The sequence below is a fragment of the Ciconia boyciana genome, chromosome 10, assembly GCF_034638445.1.
Source record: "Ciconia boyciana chromosome 10, ASM3463844v1, whole genome shotgun sequence".
Lineage (NCBI taxonomy): Eukaryota > Metazoa > Chordata > Aves > Ciconiiformes > Ciconiidae > Ciconia > Ciconia boyciana.
In genome coordinates, this window is record NC_132943.1 from 28,055,731 (window position 1) to 28,072,154 (window position 16,424).

Genomic DNA, 16,424 nt, shown 5'->3' on the forward strand with positions numbered 1-16,424 from the left:
TAAATGTATAACATTCTTCCCCACAAGGTTATCAATGCAGGACCAAGCATGGCTCCAAATACAAACTTAGAGATAATGATACCTAATGCTTTTCCACCCAATGACTTCAAATTATTCAACACATTGGATATCAAGGTAAGCACAGGTTACTTAATATATTTTTATTAGCTATATGAATTCTATGAAAAAGAGAAGCAGAGCAGCAGAAGTAGGTACTACGTGTTCAATTTGTTCACTATGGTGAAGCAGAGTGAACAAGAATAGGATGATCTTCAGCCCCATGTGTTTTAGAATTCTGAAAGTAAAATTTACATTCCTTTTGAGCTTCTTGCCTTTCAGAAATCTGTATTCTGATTATTATCTGATGTTTAAATTCTAACAGTGATTATGTTATTTTTATTTCCAGACAACAGTTGGACAGTGCTCCTATAATAAATATCCCAGAAACTGTAGTGCAGCAGAAAAAAATGAAAACATATTAAAGGATGTTGTCACTTTCTTTTCAAAGCCTGCTAAGAGACAAATGGTAAGGTCTGTCTTTTGGCATCAGTGGGAAATAAATGACTGTATGAATGAACCTTAGACAACGGTATATCTTCTGTAATGAGGTCATCAGAGCAGTCTTCCAAGGATTTGTGGTGGGACCTGTGATAAGTTCAGCATAGTCAGAAGTGACTTTAGTGAAAGAGGTGAGAACTGAGATGAGAAAGTTGATTAATGACACGTCACTGAAGTCAGTGTGGATGACAGTCACCTACGAAGAACTGCCAACGGGTTATGTAACTGAATGAGTGGGCAAACAGAATAGCAGATGAAAGTCAGTAACAAATCGAAAATGATGCATGTGGGAAAAACAGTCTTCATTTTAATTACATGAAGTATGCAGATCAAATATTCATTGCCTTTTCCACATCAAAAAAGTGCCATCAAATGTAACTAATAGAAGCCAGGTTAAAAGAAAACAGAAGTAGTACTCATGGTGGAACTTCTTACTGAAGGGTGTTATGAATGCTACAAATAAGTGAATTCCAAGGGAGACTATATGAGTTAATGGGACTGAAAGTCATTTAGAATTACAAAATATATGGAAATCATTTTTGGCTTGGGAAGTTCTTACTAAAAATATTTGGGAGGCTGGAAGAATATTGTACATGCCTGGCCTGTTCAAGCTCATCCTGCTGTACCCACTTATGGACCCTGCTGGAGATCAGATACTTGACTACGTAGTCCAAACCAGAATTGCTATTCTAGTGGTACATTTTTGAGGGTTTGTTCTCATGGAAATCTCTGTGTCCTGCAACTTGTCTTTGATAAAGTACAATTTTGTTTAATACTTTCATCTTAAAAGAAGCTGGACATTTTTAAATAAGTTAATTTGGGACTTTTAAGTAAGCATGTTGCAAGGAACATCAACCAATGATTGAGAGACAGCCTGCACTAGAATATCAAATCAGAACTTAGGCATTGCAGTCTTGGACAAAGAATATAATAGTGTCCAGGCTTGCTTTTTTGTCTTCTCCAAAGTTGAGTGAAATGGTGCTAGCTGTCAGTGTACAAGTGTAAGGATCAATCAATTCTACTGTTTATACTGGATATCATATAGTCATTGTCATTTATCATTCTTGATAAAAGCTAGTTTGAAATAAGTGTAAAAAAACCCTGTATAACCAAATTATAACAATTGTTGTTCTTCAGTATTAAAAAAATTGGCATTTTAAAGAAAAATTACCTCTTGTCTTCTCTAACAATTAGGTTGGTCCCTTGTACTGTTCCTTTAACCTTCCTGTAGTTCCTTCCTATGGATTGACAGTGATAGATGACAACCTAGAGTTACACCCTGACTTTTCCACAACAAACATGGATCTTTTTGTTTTACTCTGTTCCCGAGTGTCTCTTATACTAAGATGATAAAGTTGATAAACTTAAGTTTTAATCTTTCCCTCCCTTCTACAGTACTGCATGAAAAATGACAGCCTTTGCTTACAAATATATTGCAAGCTTGGAAACATGGAAAGTGGAAAAGAAGCAACTGTTCAGTTGCATCTGGAGGCTACTCCTTCACTTCTAGAAATGGTAACACATGAATTTTTCATACTTGAGGGGAATATTTTAAGGCATATTTGCAGTATTGTCTGCCTATAAATTCTAGGTATTAATATATTTTTGCAAACACTATGATTAAATCCAAATCTTTTAGGTGTTACCTATTGTTTTCAATGCCAACTCTCAAGGTGACATATGAAAAATGAAAACCACTGAAAAATACGTATTTTAGCTTATCACTTTATTTTATAGTATGCATTGCTTTGCCTATTCTGGCTAGGTTATGTAGGATTGGGATTTAATTTCAACTCATAATTGTACGTCTCTAAGAAAAGCAGCATGGATGTGGACTTAAGTAAAATCCAGCTGGGCTTCATTCCAGCTTCTGGTACTAATTTGTTTCGTGATCAGAAAAAGGCACCATTGTGTGTTTGTGTGAGATTCTGTTTCTGTGAGCAGCTGTGTTATGATTTTTGCTGGGTAGGAATTAATGTGTTGAAGGTTTGGGTTTTTTTAAAGAGAGTTGTTGTTCGTTTTGGTTTTTTTAATCAGGATGATGCATCAGCATTGAAGTTTGAAGTAAGAGCAACAGCCTCACCAGAAAAAAATGCAAAAGTTATTGAACTACACAAGGACAAGCAAGTTGCATATGTAAGAATTCTCTTAATAAATTTGTGATAAACTTGTTAAAGTAGAAAAACCAACAGCAATTAAAATGGTGGATTCTATACATATCTATACACAGGCAATGAGTATAGTGTTAATTACTTAAGAATGTAATTAATTTTCCTAGTTTGTTTTAGTATCTTTTAGGGGGGAAAAAAAATCAGTTAGTACTAAACTTATTTTCTGCTTTCCAGGTCTATTTGGAAGGAGTGCACCACCAAAAGCCAAAATACCGTGTTACTGTGCTCATTATTGGACTAGGCTTAATAGTTGGTGTTACCTTGTTTTTGCTTCTTTCATTTATATTATGGAAGGTAGGTTTTCAGTATTTCTCAGTTGTTCTCAAGTCAGGAATTCACACTGTTGGTGTATCTTTGGATCTATTAATGCAGGTTAAAGGATAAATAATACGTTATTATGATCTGTCCTTTCTAAAGAAACAATTCCTCCTGTAACTTGTGTTTTTTCAAAATACTTCTGCATTTTCCTCCATTTTCTCTTCTGCATATTCTTCATCTTCTGTTATTCAGCACCACAAACCCCTTCCCATGTTTTGTAAGGCATCTCATGTTTGCAAATGATTTATATAATTTAGCGATATCAAATGGGTCATTTTTGTGGGATGATGCTCCACATTTAATGTCACTTGACACATGATGACTAATAGTCTACAACAGTTTCATGCCAGAATAAAATGTTTAAGATTTTAAACTGCAACATAAATGCTAAAAATCCTGTGCATAAGTAAAAAAGAAAACTATGAAGGAAGCAGCTTCTCTGACAAGCGATTAAGAGATTATTAACTTATTTACCTACAGGCAGACTTTCTCCATCTATCATTTTTCACAGGGAAGTGTAGAAATGTAACAAACTTAACAGGAAAGTTTTATTACTATTTCACATTTAAAAAAATACTGGATTCTGTGGACTGTTACAGTTCACAAGCAGCCCCATGTCCTTACTCCTTGCAGGAGAGTATTAGCCTCCCAAAAAGAAAAAGCAAACCCACTTTTTTGATTGATGAGTAACACTTGATTACTTGGTATGACAAAGCAATGGCAAATACCATCATTCATAAACACCATATATATGCATTTTATTTTAGCTCATCTTTTATGGTTTAGATTTGCTGACAACAGATTCCAAAATTATGTATTTCAGATTGGCTTTTTCAAAAGGCAATACAAACCAGTCCCTCAAGACAAGAACAGAAGAGACAGCTGGAGTTTTACAAGTGGGAACAAAGATGACTAAGATGGCAAATAAACATTTGATTTTAAAATGAAGAATTTAAGATTCAGGTTAATTCACAAGAGAAACATCGGTGACAAGAAAACTGGTCTTGATATCCCTTGCTCTTACAAAATACACTTTATTTCCTTGAACTGTATGGAGGACTACACCTTAGAGTACTGTTGTTTTTCTAACATGAAAATGGTAAAACAGTTTGTTTTGAAGTCTCATAGTAATATTTGAAATGCCATATATATATATATATATATATATATGGTTTCAAACAGAAAGAACACTAAAGATAAAGTGAAGACGAATTACTTACCAGAAAGAAGAATTTCTAGAAAGTTTGGCCAATCCTGGAAAATGAGATCTCAAACACATTAGTATGAGTTATTCTATTTGTTTTCAAGTTTCAATAATCTTTTGATTAAACATTCAAGAAGAAATCCTCCCTCATCTTGATTTGGCAGTTTTACAAGGGTAAATTAGCTTAAACCATAGAAGGACCATAAGTGGAGCGCACGGATGTAGAAAACAGCTGTCAGAAGCTCTCTTGGGCTTCTGAAGGTAACCTCGTAAGCTTTGGCTTCACAGACACAGCCATAACACTGCAGAGACTTAGACACCCAGGCAAGCCAGAACCAGGAAGGTCAAAGGTGGATTCAGAGCAGGGAATTCTGTGGGGTAGCCTGGAGATGCAGCACAGAATCCTCTCTCAGCTGTAGAAAGAGTGATGTATTGGACATCATCATTTGTGGCCATCTTTAACATGGTACTTGCAAGCATGACAGAATTAGTTGTTACATCCTTTCCTCAGATATTGCTGCCATGATGTTTTGGACTTCTCCAATGAAATATTTCTAATATTTCTACTCAAGAAATACTTCTAAAGCAAGTATTTACTTTTATTTATTTGAAGATTTCTCTTCAAAAAAAGACTTCACATGATGACAAAACAGAGAAACACATACCCAAAAGACTGCAAATGCCAACCTTATGGGCCAAATTTTATCTTTAGATGTGCCACCCTTTACCTGAAAGTACTTAATAAGGAAGTCATCTGGAGAGCTAGCTTGGCTTCTTGTGAAGTTTTCAGACAAATACTATCCACACAGGCATCCTCAGAAGCCACTCAGTGGAAAGGCAAATGACTGAATAGAAACATGGTTCAAACCACTGCTCTGCTACTACAGGAAGTTTCTTCAGCTAGATAAGTTTGCACTGCCACCTAGCTTTGGTGAAATAGTACAAGCCAGGGGAAAAAAAAATTACTTTGCTTCCCAGTACAACTGGAGAATGCACAGCTTCTTCAATAGCTGAATTTATTGCAACAGCATGGCCTTTCCTGCCATGCCTTTGATGTCTTTCTGAACTGCAAGGAGAAATGAATGTAACATGTACATACCCTTTGAAGCTGCACCATCGTATGGGAGTTAGCCTGAGACTCAAAAGCGATACAGAGTGCCTTCAACAAGCACTTTTGCTCATAGAGTGTTTGGTGCCATAAAAGCCACATTGTCCGCAGACTCTAAAGGTACTGGGAACCATTTTGCAATTTCCTTTCACTTCATTTGATGCCAAGGATGTGGATCACTGTAAAGTAAATTTTCTCTCTAAAATCTTCTGCAGTGTAAGGACAGATGAATGTATATATATATTTTTTAAAAAATCAAAATAAAATATGTGAAGAAGTCTATGAAAATATACACCAAATGCTTATCTTCCAAATGGCTTTAGTGAACTTTTGCACTTTAACCAAAATATCTTTGAACAGAAATTGGTTTGATATTACAGCATCTTGTGAAAGATATACCTCAAATACTGGAAGAAGCATTAACATTCTTTTTAGTACAAACAATGCAAAGAAGTGAAACTAAAGCATTTTATTTGTCTTTGAAATAGTTTACATAAGCCAGTACATGTGATAACATTGCCTTAGAAATTGTATACTTCCTATTCAGATTTTATTATTAACATGTAAATGTTGGCTCCCTGTTCTTAGGATATGAAGCAAAATTCAATTAGCTTTTATAAACCAGGATGACAAAAAATGAATGTACAATGTCCTGATGGTGGCAATATCACTTCAGTTCTAGGATAGATAAAATACTTTTAAATATTTATTTTGTACAAAGAGTAGTCTTTAAAATACATTGCAATGAAGAAAAGTCGTATAAGACATCAGCATATTCTTTTGTATTACTGTTTGACTAGAAACGATTTGAAAGCAAATACGTTAAGGCAACATTAAAAATGATACCTAGAAACGGAAGTACTTGATTAAAAAAATCAATCTATATTTTGCCACCATTCTTCAGCATGAGGTGGTACCATACCTCTACTCACCAGCTCGAATTGAACGGAGTTACCTGACAACATGGATAGCAGCAGCAGACTTAAAAGTATCTCATACTGTATTTATTGCGAAAGCTAGGATAATTTTAAAGAAAAAAAAATTTTATTCTATTCTGATGGAGACTTCTCAAACCTATAAGAGACCAATATAATCAATTTTAATTTTTTCTTGTTAAGCCTAACAGTTTCTTTACATTTAAATACAACCTGAGAAAAATATATAATGACAAAAATTTAAAACCAGAACTATTACAAACATCCCAGTTAAGCTTCTGCTACAACAACTGAATTCAGTAAGTGAAAGCTGTGCATAGAGGTGAGAAAAGGATTCTTTAATACAGGACTTGCGGTGTGTCCCTTCTATATGCAATTGCATGTTGCTTGGGAACTCTCCAGGTCATCAGTGTTCACTCCATAGAGATTAATAAGTTGAGGATGCACCCTGTGAAGTGAGGAAGTCAAACTTCATCAATTTCATTAACTCATGCAATGGGTGTGCCACTTTTTGGGGTGGGGGCGGGGGGGAGAACAAATATGTACAAACTGCTGTATGGAATAAAATCGGGTGAATTGCATTTTGACAATTCCTATAATATCATCTTTAGAAGTATGTATTATACAGCCTAGAACATGGTCTGCCTTTTACTTTACATACCAGACTTATTCTGAGCACCGTGCCTTCAACTACTCCTGTGTGCATTGCAGAAGAATGAGCCACTGCCCGTTTAATTCCACTGGATTCCTACTCTCTTTCTTTGATGCTAGATATGGAGCCTATTCTCAAGCAGCACTAAGTTTCCCACAATTGAACAACTACGTGTTTTTATTAAGGTTACACACACTTCTTTCCAAGCAGGAATCCTTATCCCAAAAGGAGCTCCTCCCAGGAGTCGCAGACTTTTATGTACTTCTGTTCTCCTTCAAGAAACAGAACGGTAAAGTAACAGGCAGAAGGAGGAGAAGTGGAGCTGGAAGCTGACAAAGCACCAGAAAGGAAAGGCCAAGTGGGTCATAACAAACCTTTCCAAAGATGGGCACAAGGCAACAGGGCAGAGGCCCAAACAATGGCAAAGGGGCCAGACTGTGCAGTGCGCAAAGGCACACAAAAGTCCTGTTCTTACAGTATTTACAACATCCATTTTGGTGTCATCTGTATGACATACATTTAAGATTGCAGTACTAATCTGTTACAGGTATATACTGTCCATAAACATAACAGCCTTACCGAACATGAACTTCTGATGCTTCTTTCATTAAGTCTCCATCTATATTCCAAGGGTAATTTCCTTCTGCAGAAGCAGTATTCAAATATGTATTTTCTTTGGCATCAAGCCCACTTTTAAGTCTTGGTTGTACTTTTACTTCTTGAACTGTGTAGGTCTCAACAAAGGGAAAATTGAACTAAACCAAACACAGATATATATTAAATGAAGATGAAAGATATAGGTGGTAGCTTAGCAACAAACTGGGTTACTTGAAATTAAAAAGCTTGCTTTTTTTTTTTCTTAAGTAAATGGGAACACTTAACTCTAGCTTTGAGCACGAGGCATTATATATTCCAGCTAGCATTTCTAGATTAACATGCTATTTTTATCCTAAGTAGTGCCTCAGAAAAAGTGGTAGTGTTCAGTTTGCATTCCCATGTCAGACTTGCTCAGTTTACAGGTGAGGTGGTACATTTTGCACATGCCAAAATGGCACACGCTTTCAGAATACGTGAAGGTCCAAGCAGATTTTTTCCTGTGCTCTGTTCCTCATTACCAGTAATCCTGTCCTAAATGAGTCTAGTTACAATTCCAGTAAATGGTCATCGTAAGTTTAAAGGAGGGTCCACATCTCCTTGTCTAATTTCTAACAACAAAGGCAGAGAGAAAAGCAAAGCCTTCCTCCAAAAGCATAACTGGAAAGCATACACTACTGCCCAAATGCAGCTGTTAGTGCTGTCACATGGAACTGTCATCCACCTGTCCCCCAAACTCTCTGACTGTCGAACAGTTATCTAATTCAAACCTAAACCTGCTTGTAAAAGTGATTTCACATAATCCTGAAACATTTGAATGAGTACCAGTAGGCTTAGGCTATGCATCGGGTGTTTAGGACAGCAATCAGGCACCGTGTTTGGATGCTTCATTTTTCTCTTCAAAGAGAGAATAATGACCAAAATTTTGAAATACATTTCTGCAAACATTCATAACTAGATGGAATGCATACCTGCTAAAAATCAATGGTCATAATCCACTGCTGCCAGCATAGCATGCAGGGATCTGCTGAAATTATGGACTTTACCTATTTCTTACAAAGAGTTGCATGATGCCCCCCCCCAGTCTGTGCTCTTGATCTCTGTACCACACAAAATTTAAACAAGGCATGCATTTCCTTTATTGTGGTGAAAGGGCTTTACACCCATAAAACTATGGTCCAACACCAATACAATTTAAACCACAACAGATGGGCTGAAATAGGCTAATCGGTATTAGTCTAGTGATTTAAAGAAAAAAAAAAATCAGATAAAAAGGGGACTAATGTGTTCTGACAGGAAGCTAAGTCTCCTTATGAGGATGCTAATGTTAACTCTTACAGCATGTCTACCTTCACGATTAACTGTTCTTTTTATAATCACCAGAAAGAAATTAACAGTACCTGATTTTTTATGCTGGCGTATCTTTTCAGATGTTTTATAAACTCTGTTCGAGAAGTATTTTGTACAACAATAAGAGCCATGCTTCCATTATTCAATCTGAAAAGCAGACCAACTTAGTTCACAAAAGTAAATGCATTAATTTGGAAGTTTAACAGGCTCTTCAAAAATCTAGATTTAAAAAAAGAACCTAGCAAGAGTAAATTAATAGAATAGTCTCAATTTTTTTTTAATCTCTTTGCCAAAAAAACCCCCCACCACCCCACCTTCTGTAGATCAATATAAATTAGGCAATTGAGGTTATTTAGCATCTATATATTTATAACATACACTGCAATAATAAAATTGTACTCCCTTATCAATATCAAGAATTTATTGAACATAATACATACAATTTTTAAAAACTGCTTTTCTACTTAACAGATGATTTTTAAACATGAGGGATCACGAATTTATCTTCACGCTTTTCTCTCCAGCAAAATATAATGATTACCACAAATGTTGTGAGGCAGAGCTTTACCAAGAAACCATTCCCATGATGCATGCAAGCCCAGCCCTGTCTTATAACCCAGTGCAGATGCGTTCCTTCACCTCCTCCAGTAACACACATGCTGCTTTAACATATAGATCCTGATCTTCAACTATGCTGCTATTCAAACTCTCTTAGCAATTCTCAGTATGGTTCTACTTACACGTCACAAAGCACATAAAAGTTAAAAACTGAAGGGAATTTTGTACAGGATAAAACAGTCATATACTAGAGATTAATGAAGAAGAGACCTGCAGTGCAGATGCTCAATGGTTCTAGGCATCCAGTCACCGTTGATATTTTAGCATCTTTGAGAATTTGGGTCAGACAATGAGCTCGTATCAATGCACAGATTCCTTAATGCAACTGTACCTTGTTGCAGAAGGTAACAACCTGAATCTCAATGCAATCATGCCAAAGTCCCATTTAAGTCACAGAGACAGATCAATGTTCAACAAGAGTATCTGATGAACATGACAATGCCTGCTGAGATTGTATTTTATATATAAATGATGTATTTCATATCTTCTGAATATATATGCAGACATATATATATTTATTTATTCAGCATGTATGCTTGGAAAATATGTTAAGAATGTTTAAAAAAAATACTTCCAGCCTACCACCACAGATCTCTCCCCACTCATAGTTCTCGGGCTACTAAACGACTGCATCAGGAATGTTCTCAGACTATGATACAGAACAATCTAGGAAGATAATTTTTACATAACCATTAAACAAGTCATCTAGCATAGCATTACTTTGCTGATTTAGACAACAGTGATGGTGAAATTGAAAAGGTTGCCTCCTTATCATATTTGCTGCAATAAAAGGGCACAGCAGGCTACTGGGCAATGCGTTTGGCACTATGGCCTTTTATCTTCAAAGATGACTAAGAATTCTCATTAATTCTCTTGAAAGTCCAATCTGCAGTGAAGCACACCACCTATGCTGTGAGAAACAAATGTCCCACATGGCTCAAATAGCGCAGACAGTTAAACGTATCTTGACGTGTTCCTGCAAATTTAGACTAGTATAACTAGAGTTACAGGCAGCAATCAAAGCTTTCATTCCACTTCAGATGTCTTCATATGGCAAACGCCTCTTGGGGAAAATAGGACAGCGTGAAGAAGCCTAACTGAGTTTAGCTGACGCTTCATAACGGGTCTTGAGTCTCTAATAACCAGTGCAACGCTTATGTTTCCTGTATTGAAAAGCCTTACAGTCAAGATGCTATTCACTATGAGACATGAAGCACCTGTCTGAAGAGTCTACTCTTCCTACCCTACTAGCTGACTGCACTCCTAAGATTATTTTTAAAAATAAGAGAGGATAAAAGAAAAGGATGTCCTTATATGAAAGGATAGGGGGATCCACTGAGCAACTACACTGTGGGAGAAACAGGCTCATTCAAACCTTCAATAAATGCGTGGAGTTGTCGTAAAATTCTCTGTCACTGAGAAACAGGTGCCAGAACAGATGGAAAGAGAAAGCAAAGCTAAAAAAGACTAATTTCTTCCATTCTTGCCAGAATTTTTCTACTGACTGGTATATAACACACTAAATGCTGAACAAAGTAAGTTCCTAAGAGGGGACAGCACCAGGGCACTATCTTGAGGTATATGCGGCTTAGGAGGACCCCTGTAGCAAAGAAAACTTCTCAATAAGAGTTTCAACAAAAACATTTGTTTCTACATTGTTTCCAAGAAGTCAAATTCTACCAGATCAGTCAGTAATTTTGAAGAAAAATACCTGATCAATTCTAAGGCACATCTATTTTCACCTAATGATAATAAAATGAAACAAAACAGATTCATTCCATAAACTTCCCTGAATGTTTTGGGGTTTTTTAATAGATACACACACATATATATATGAGTTTCTGCATTCTTTTTTGAGGCAGTGTGTTGTATGGAGGGGGGGCGAGAGGGGAGTAAAAAAAAAAAGACAGAAGACAAGTGTGAATTTCAGTTCTTCATAAGAGGAGAAAGATTCATACTTCATTTTTGCTGGCTGTAAAGCAGATGAGGAGGGGCACCTTTATATTTGAAAAAAATAGAATAAAATCCAAGAATGACATTTCTACACATAGCCAAATCCTATGACATATGACTGCTCGATGACTACTACTTAAGTCAGACTTGCCAACTAATTTAATCACAGCAATTATCCACTCATTATTCTAGTTAGACTGCTTGACCTTATTTGCCTGATCCAAAAACTGATTACAGTTCCTGGGATTATCGAGTCTGCTGCAGTCCATGCTCCCTCCCCCATTCCTGAGGGTCTAGACTACCTAAACACAAGCTCGTATTCTCAGAAAAGCCAAGGTCTTAAGGTAAGATGTCAGAATTTATAGACATGACTAATTCTCTAAACCCCTACTGACCTCGTATTAGGTGCCAAGCCTCTTGGTGCCATTGAACACAGACAAGGGATTGCCATAATGCTCACATTCAGGAAGTGACCCTGAATTTTGTGCCATTGATCCTTGCTACCTAAAATATAACAGAGTAATTCTATATTACTCCAGTTTAACCAGCCACAGTTAGCTTTTAAATAATCATAAGAGCAAAAACTCACCCTTTTTTTTCATTTGCTCTTTCTTCTTTCTAAAAAGGTGGAAACATGTAGGTAAAATAATTTAAAGGAATTTTAGCACATTTAAACAACATCTACTTTAGGAAAAAAGTAAGATCTTAATGGAAGAAAGGATTAACGGAGCAGCTGAACAAACCAGTAATACTGAGTGGAAGCAGTTGTCAAAATAAATCTTTTTTTTTTTTTTAAAAAAGATTGTTTTACCTGATGATCAAATCTGAACAAAATTAAGGATTTGTACAATTTTACCTTTAAAGACACATATTTTTGTAGCTTTGGAATTGTTTGACTGTTTTACTTACCTGTCATTCTCATGAGAGTCTTCCTGGGGAATTTGTAGAGGTAGAAATGATAATTCACATTCCTCTGGCCTAGAAAAGTATTGGTATTTACTATCGTGTAAACCAATATTCTGACTGCTAGACAGACTTTTATCCAAGTTAAGATGATTTTAAGGAGATACTGAATATACAGAATTTATCTCCTCTTTAACTTGTAAGAGGGATATACATCGTATCTGAGTTAAATCTGTCTGCAATTAAGAAGTCAAGATAGCTAAACTACTGTTGTCTATATTTTTACCACATTGGTTATTGCATTTTCCTCAGGAAAATGAGAAATACTAGAAAAATATAACAGCTCATGGCATACTTGAGATCTGCCAGTGTTTTGATAAAAGCAAAATCCTTCCGCTGACTGGAGGGCATCCAACGGTGTTTTTCAGCCAAAGCGAGAGTCCTTGCACCAAACCCAATCATAGCTGAGAACCCAAACCGCAAAAGCTTGCTTGGAGTACTGAAAGTACAGACATCTACTGGTTGAATATGTCCTAAAATTTCAAAGGTAAAGATCAGAAAATACAAATAACATCTGTATTTCAAACAGAATACAACTTACCATTTCTTTTTCACCTAATTTAGCTGTGGGGAAAAAACCTCCAGACTCTTCTCTCTTTAGGAAGTCAAGTTTTACCAATGGAAACCAGAATCAATCTAGATATAATTAAGACTCTATAAAAGTAGTCATTTCAGAGAACAACATTCAGATAGTTCAAAATGATAAAAAAAGTTATGGGGAAAATTCAGCTACTTCCTCAGACTGCAAAGGGTCTGACTCTTAATTCTATTCAAATTTTCAACAATTAGTATCAAAGAAAATGTAATATTGCTACATAAATATTTGCAACCATTTCACCAAATATTTGTAATGACTGAACATTGTACTGGAGGAGATATGGGAGCTTTTGAATATAGGTTTTAAATGTATTTATGTTTACAGTTATAGAATTTAGACATCTAATTCTGTTCAAGATAGGGTATATAATTTTTTTTCTGTAATAGAACCTGGGTGGTTTCCATTAGATTGGGTGTCTGTGATTAAAACAGACAGTTCTAGATTTTGCCTGTAAAGGCTTGTCTATTACTATCCAAGAAACAGAGCAAAGGCTCTTCCATTGCTAACTGCATGGTCTAGAAAATAGATACTCAAGATGGACCTTCCCCATTATTCTCTCTTTTTATTTGGGAAAAAAATAGCGTAACCTAAAGAAAAATTGCTTTGAGAGAAATATTAACATTGCTCAACTACGTATTTGCTATTTCCTAAGACCTGAAAATAGGGTTTGCACTAGCAACCCAGTTTTCCCTTTTAGCATAATTACATTTTCACATTCAAAAACCTATTTATTGTGCAGACCAAATGGCAAGAGAGACAATTTTTTCTACTAATAAAGCTTTCTTATGGAAACTGTTAGTATTTAAAAGAAATGCACACGTAGCTAGTAAGATGAATGATACTTTCTCAGAAATATGACAATACTTTCCTGAAAAGTCTAATCCTAACCACTTCCTCAAGCTGAAAGTATTTTGTATTTTCCTATTGTCTTCAGCAGGTACATGAAATTAAAATAATCAAGTGATTTTGCAACCAATCATTGCATAACACACAGAGCGTAACACTATTCACACAATCAAGTCTGGAAAAGGTTACGTTTTGCATTAAAAGAACATCAGTAATAGGGCATGAATGCCAAAATCAGACATTATTCCATGGCAGATTTTAGTTACCACCAGATGAGGTTCACAACCTTTGCTACTAAACTATACTCAAAGAATCATAACCTTTCCAGTACACTAGAAATCAGGATAGAATCATTTGGGTTTAAAAGTCTTACAATATAGTTTACAGTGATATAGCATAATGGCATGCCTTTATTAAACCACTGGTTATGGCAAACTTCTAAATGCTGCTTCGTTATTTAAAATCTGATAAGGTATATAAAAATATTTACCCATTACAATGTGTAACGTTGCAGTCACTGCATGCTTAATACCATAGAGAGTGTGGGCCAAAATATTAGTAGTACCTGTAAAAGCGAACATAAACTATTGTAAAAATCGAGAGATATAGAATAGCAAGAAAAAAAAATATATACATTTTTTGAATCAAGAAACTGAGACATATACTGCATTTTTAGAAAAAGAAAGCCTCCCAACAAATTACTTAGTCTTGCTAACAGCAGAAATGACAAATAGTACAAATTAAAACCATTAAAACTGCCAGAGGTCTATAAAATCCTCTACAAATTCATTCATAAGTGCCATAAAGACCAATGGGGGAAGGTGGGGGAAGCTTTGCCGAAATTGGCTTTTGTTTTTCTCAACCTAAAGATCACTTCTTCTACACCTAAGTGCTGTGCTGAGGAACTGTACTAGAAGGCAGATTATCTAATAAGATATATTTGGGGGATATTTTTAAGTTGGAAAAATAATACAATACCCAGCCAGTGCAAAACTGTACGTTTCCCAGACAAAATTCTACCAGATCTAGTCTAAGATAGCTGCTGTGCATCTTGAAGGCTACATTTTAGATTCTTAGAAGCAATAGTGAATAAAATTAATAACTGCACATCAGCTTTACATATGAGGACACATTAATGACTGAAAAACAGAGAGAACGTAGAATTTGACGCGTGTCTGACGAATTCTTGACTTGCACTCAGTGCATTAAAATTGACCCATCTAACTTGTCTTTGTCGTTGCCTGGACATTGGCAGACCAGTTGTAATACTAGTCACTGGATAGAGGAGATTAATTTATTTTGAAACAACGGAATAAGTAGCACTGGTAAATAGGAAAAAAAAAAAAGTCAAGAACTAGCAATGTGAGCATGGAGTTGGAAGAGAGAGTGGAAAGCTAGCTATCAGTTTGTAAAAGAAAGCAGCATGGTTCTGGAGACCCATGTTTGGTGGTGACTGATAAGTCAAGTCACTTTACCTGTGTAAGAAACATGGATATACATGTAAATTTTGCCCTTCTGCTTTAATATATAGGACATTCTGTATCTGTGTATCAGCTGACTTTTAAATAGCCATTTATTTTTAAAATCCTGAACAAGGAATGGTTGCATCTTTCCTAAATGGGTATAGTTTTAACAGAATTTCAAGTTGATTTTTCTCATCGATCGCCTCTCTGGTGTTTCTTAGCCAAGCAGCAGGGCCATAGGATTCACCTCTGCAAAAATAAAGAACCAGGGCCTGCCACCAAGCAGGCAGAATATTGAGCTGCTTCATATCACTGATTAAGGGATGAATAATTCAATAACAGATTAATTAAAATAACAAAAATTACAAAAGAATAATTTAGAACCTAACATTCCATGGAGGAAAGAGTTCAGTTAGATTTTTCAAATCACTTTCTTGTTGCTTGAATTATTTAAAATGTTACAGCAGCAATAGACAATTCTGGATGCTAAATTTGCCTTAAGTTTTATGGAAGCATTTAAACTTGTCTTTCAAAAGTGAGGGAGAGAAGAGAGGAAAGGGAAAGACTATCACATTTCAAACAAGAGGCACTCAATATTTTATGAAGCACTTTAAAAGCATCATGTACCAGACTGAAAAATTATGTTCATCCCCAAAATCTGCAATCTTTGATGTCACATTTGTGGTAGAAAAAAAAATACTAAATTTGGGAAGACTGATGTATATAGTTACAAACCTCTAAAGGCATCTTGTCATTCTTATTCAGGAGTATATGCTTTGATTTTTTCCAATAATTTATCTGAATAAGAATTTGTAAAATAACTGGGAGTTGTCTCTCAGTATCTCACAGAGCACGTTACATCCTTAGAGCACCTTAGCCTCTGGAAGTAATTCAGAATACTCAGAACCTCATGGAAAGCCTTCCTAATGTCAGAGAGAGGAGCTCTGAGTAAGGCTCTCAGGGTTCCTACTACGTGAAGGAAATAAGTGTGGTACATCTATTAAGATAATAGATACAAAACATTCTTTGAAGTTTACATCTCCAGTGGTACATGGAAGAAATCAGGTTTTGTACGGATTTATTCTTTGAACAA

General features: G+C 35.7%; 2 protein-coding genes across 4 annotated transcripts in view; one reads left to right on the forward strand and one right to left on the reverse strand.

Annotated features, from left to right (window-relative positions):
- The window catches only part of ITGA4 (integrin subunit alpha 4), a 37,705-nt gene extending 33,548 nt beyond the window's left edge, over window positions 1-4,157 (forward strand). The window contains exons 23-28 of the mRNA XM_072874278.1: window positions 28-135; window positions 407-526; window positions 1,954-2,073; window positions 2,596-2,694; window positions 2,904-3,023; window positions 3,871-4,157. Coding sequence (XP_072730379.1) covers window positions 28-135; window positions 407-526; window positions 1,954-2,073; window positions 2,596-2,694; window positions 2,904-3,023; window positions 3,871-3,963 — 660 coding nt within the window. The 3' untranslated portion in view covers window positions 3,964-4,157. The remainder of the gene's footprint in view (window positions 1-27; window positions 136-406; window positions 527-1,953; window positions 2,074-2,595; window positions 2,695-2,903; window positions 3,024-3,870) is intronic.
- Window positions 4,158-5,842: 1,685 nt separating this feature from the next.
- The window catches only part of CERKL (CERK like autophagy regulator), a 58,995-nt gene continuing 48,413 nt past the window's right edge, over window positions 5,843-16,424 (reverse strand). For all 3 annotated transcript variants that reach the window (XM_072874258.1, XM_072874257.1, XM_072874256.1), the window contains 8 exons: window positions 14,359-14,433; window positions 12,720-12,897; window positions 12,371-12,439; window positions 12,051-12,079; window positions 11,857-11,965; window positions 8,941-9,037; window positions 7,526-7,701; window positions 5,843-6,742 (listed from right to left, as the gene is read on the reverse strand). In XM_072874258.1, coding sequence (XP_072730359.1) covers window positions 6,661-6,742; window positions 7,526-7,701; window positions 8,941-9,037; window positions 11,857-11,965; window positions 12,051-12,079; window positions 12,371-12,439; window positions 12,720-12,897; window positions 14,359-14,433 — 815 coding nt within the window. In that variant the 3' untranslated portion in view covers window positions 5,843-6,660. The remainder of the gene's footprint in view (window positions 6,743-7,525; window positions 7,702-8,940; window positions 9,038-11,856; window positions 11,966-12,050; window positions 12,080-12,370; window positions 12,440-12,719; window positions 12,898-14,358; window positions 14,434-16,424) is intronic.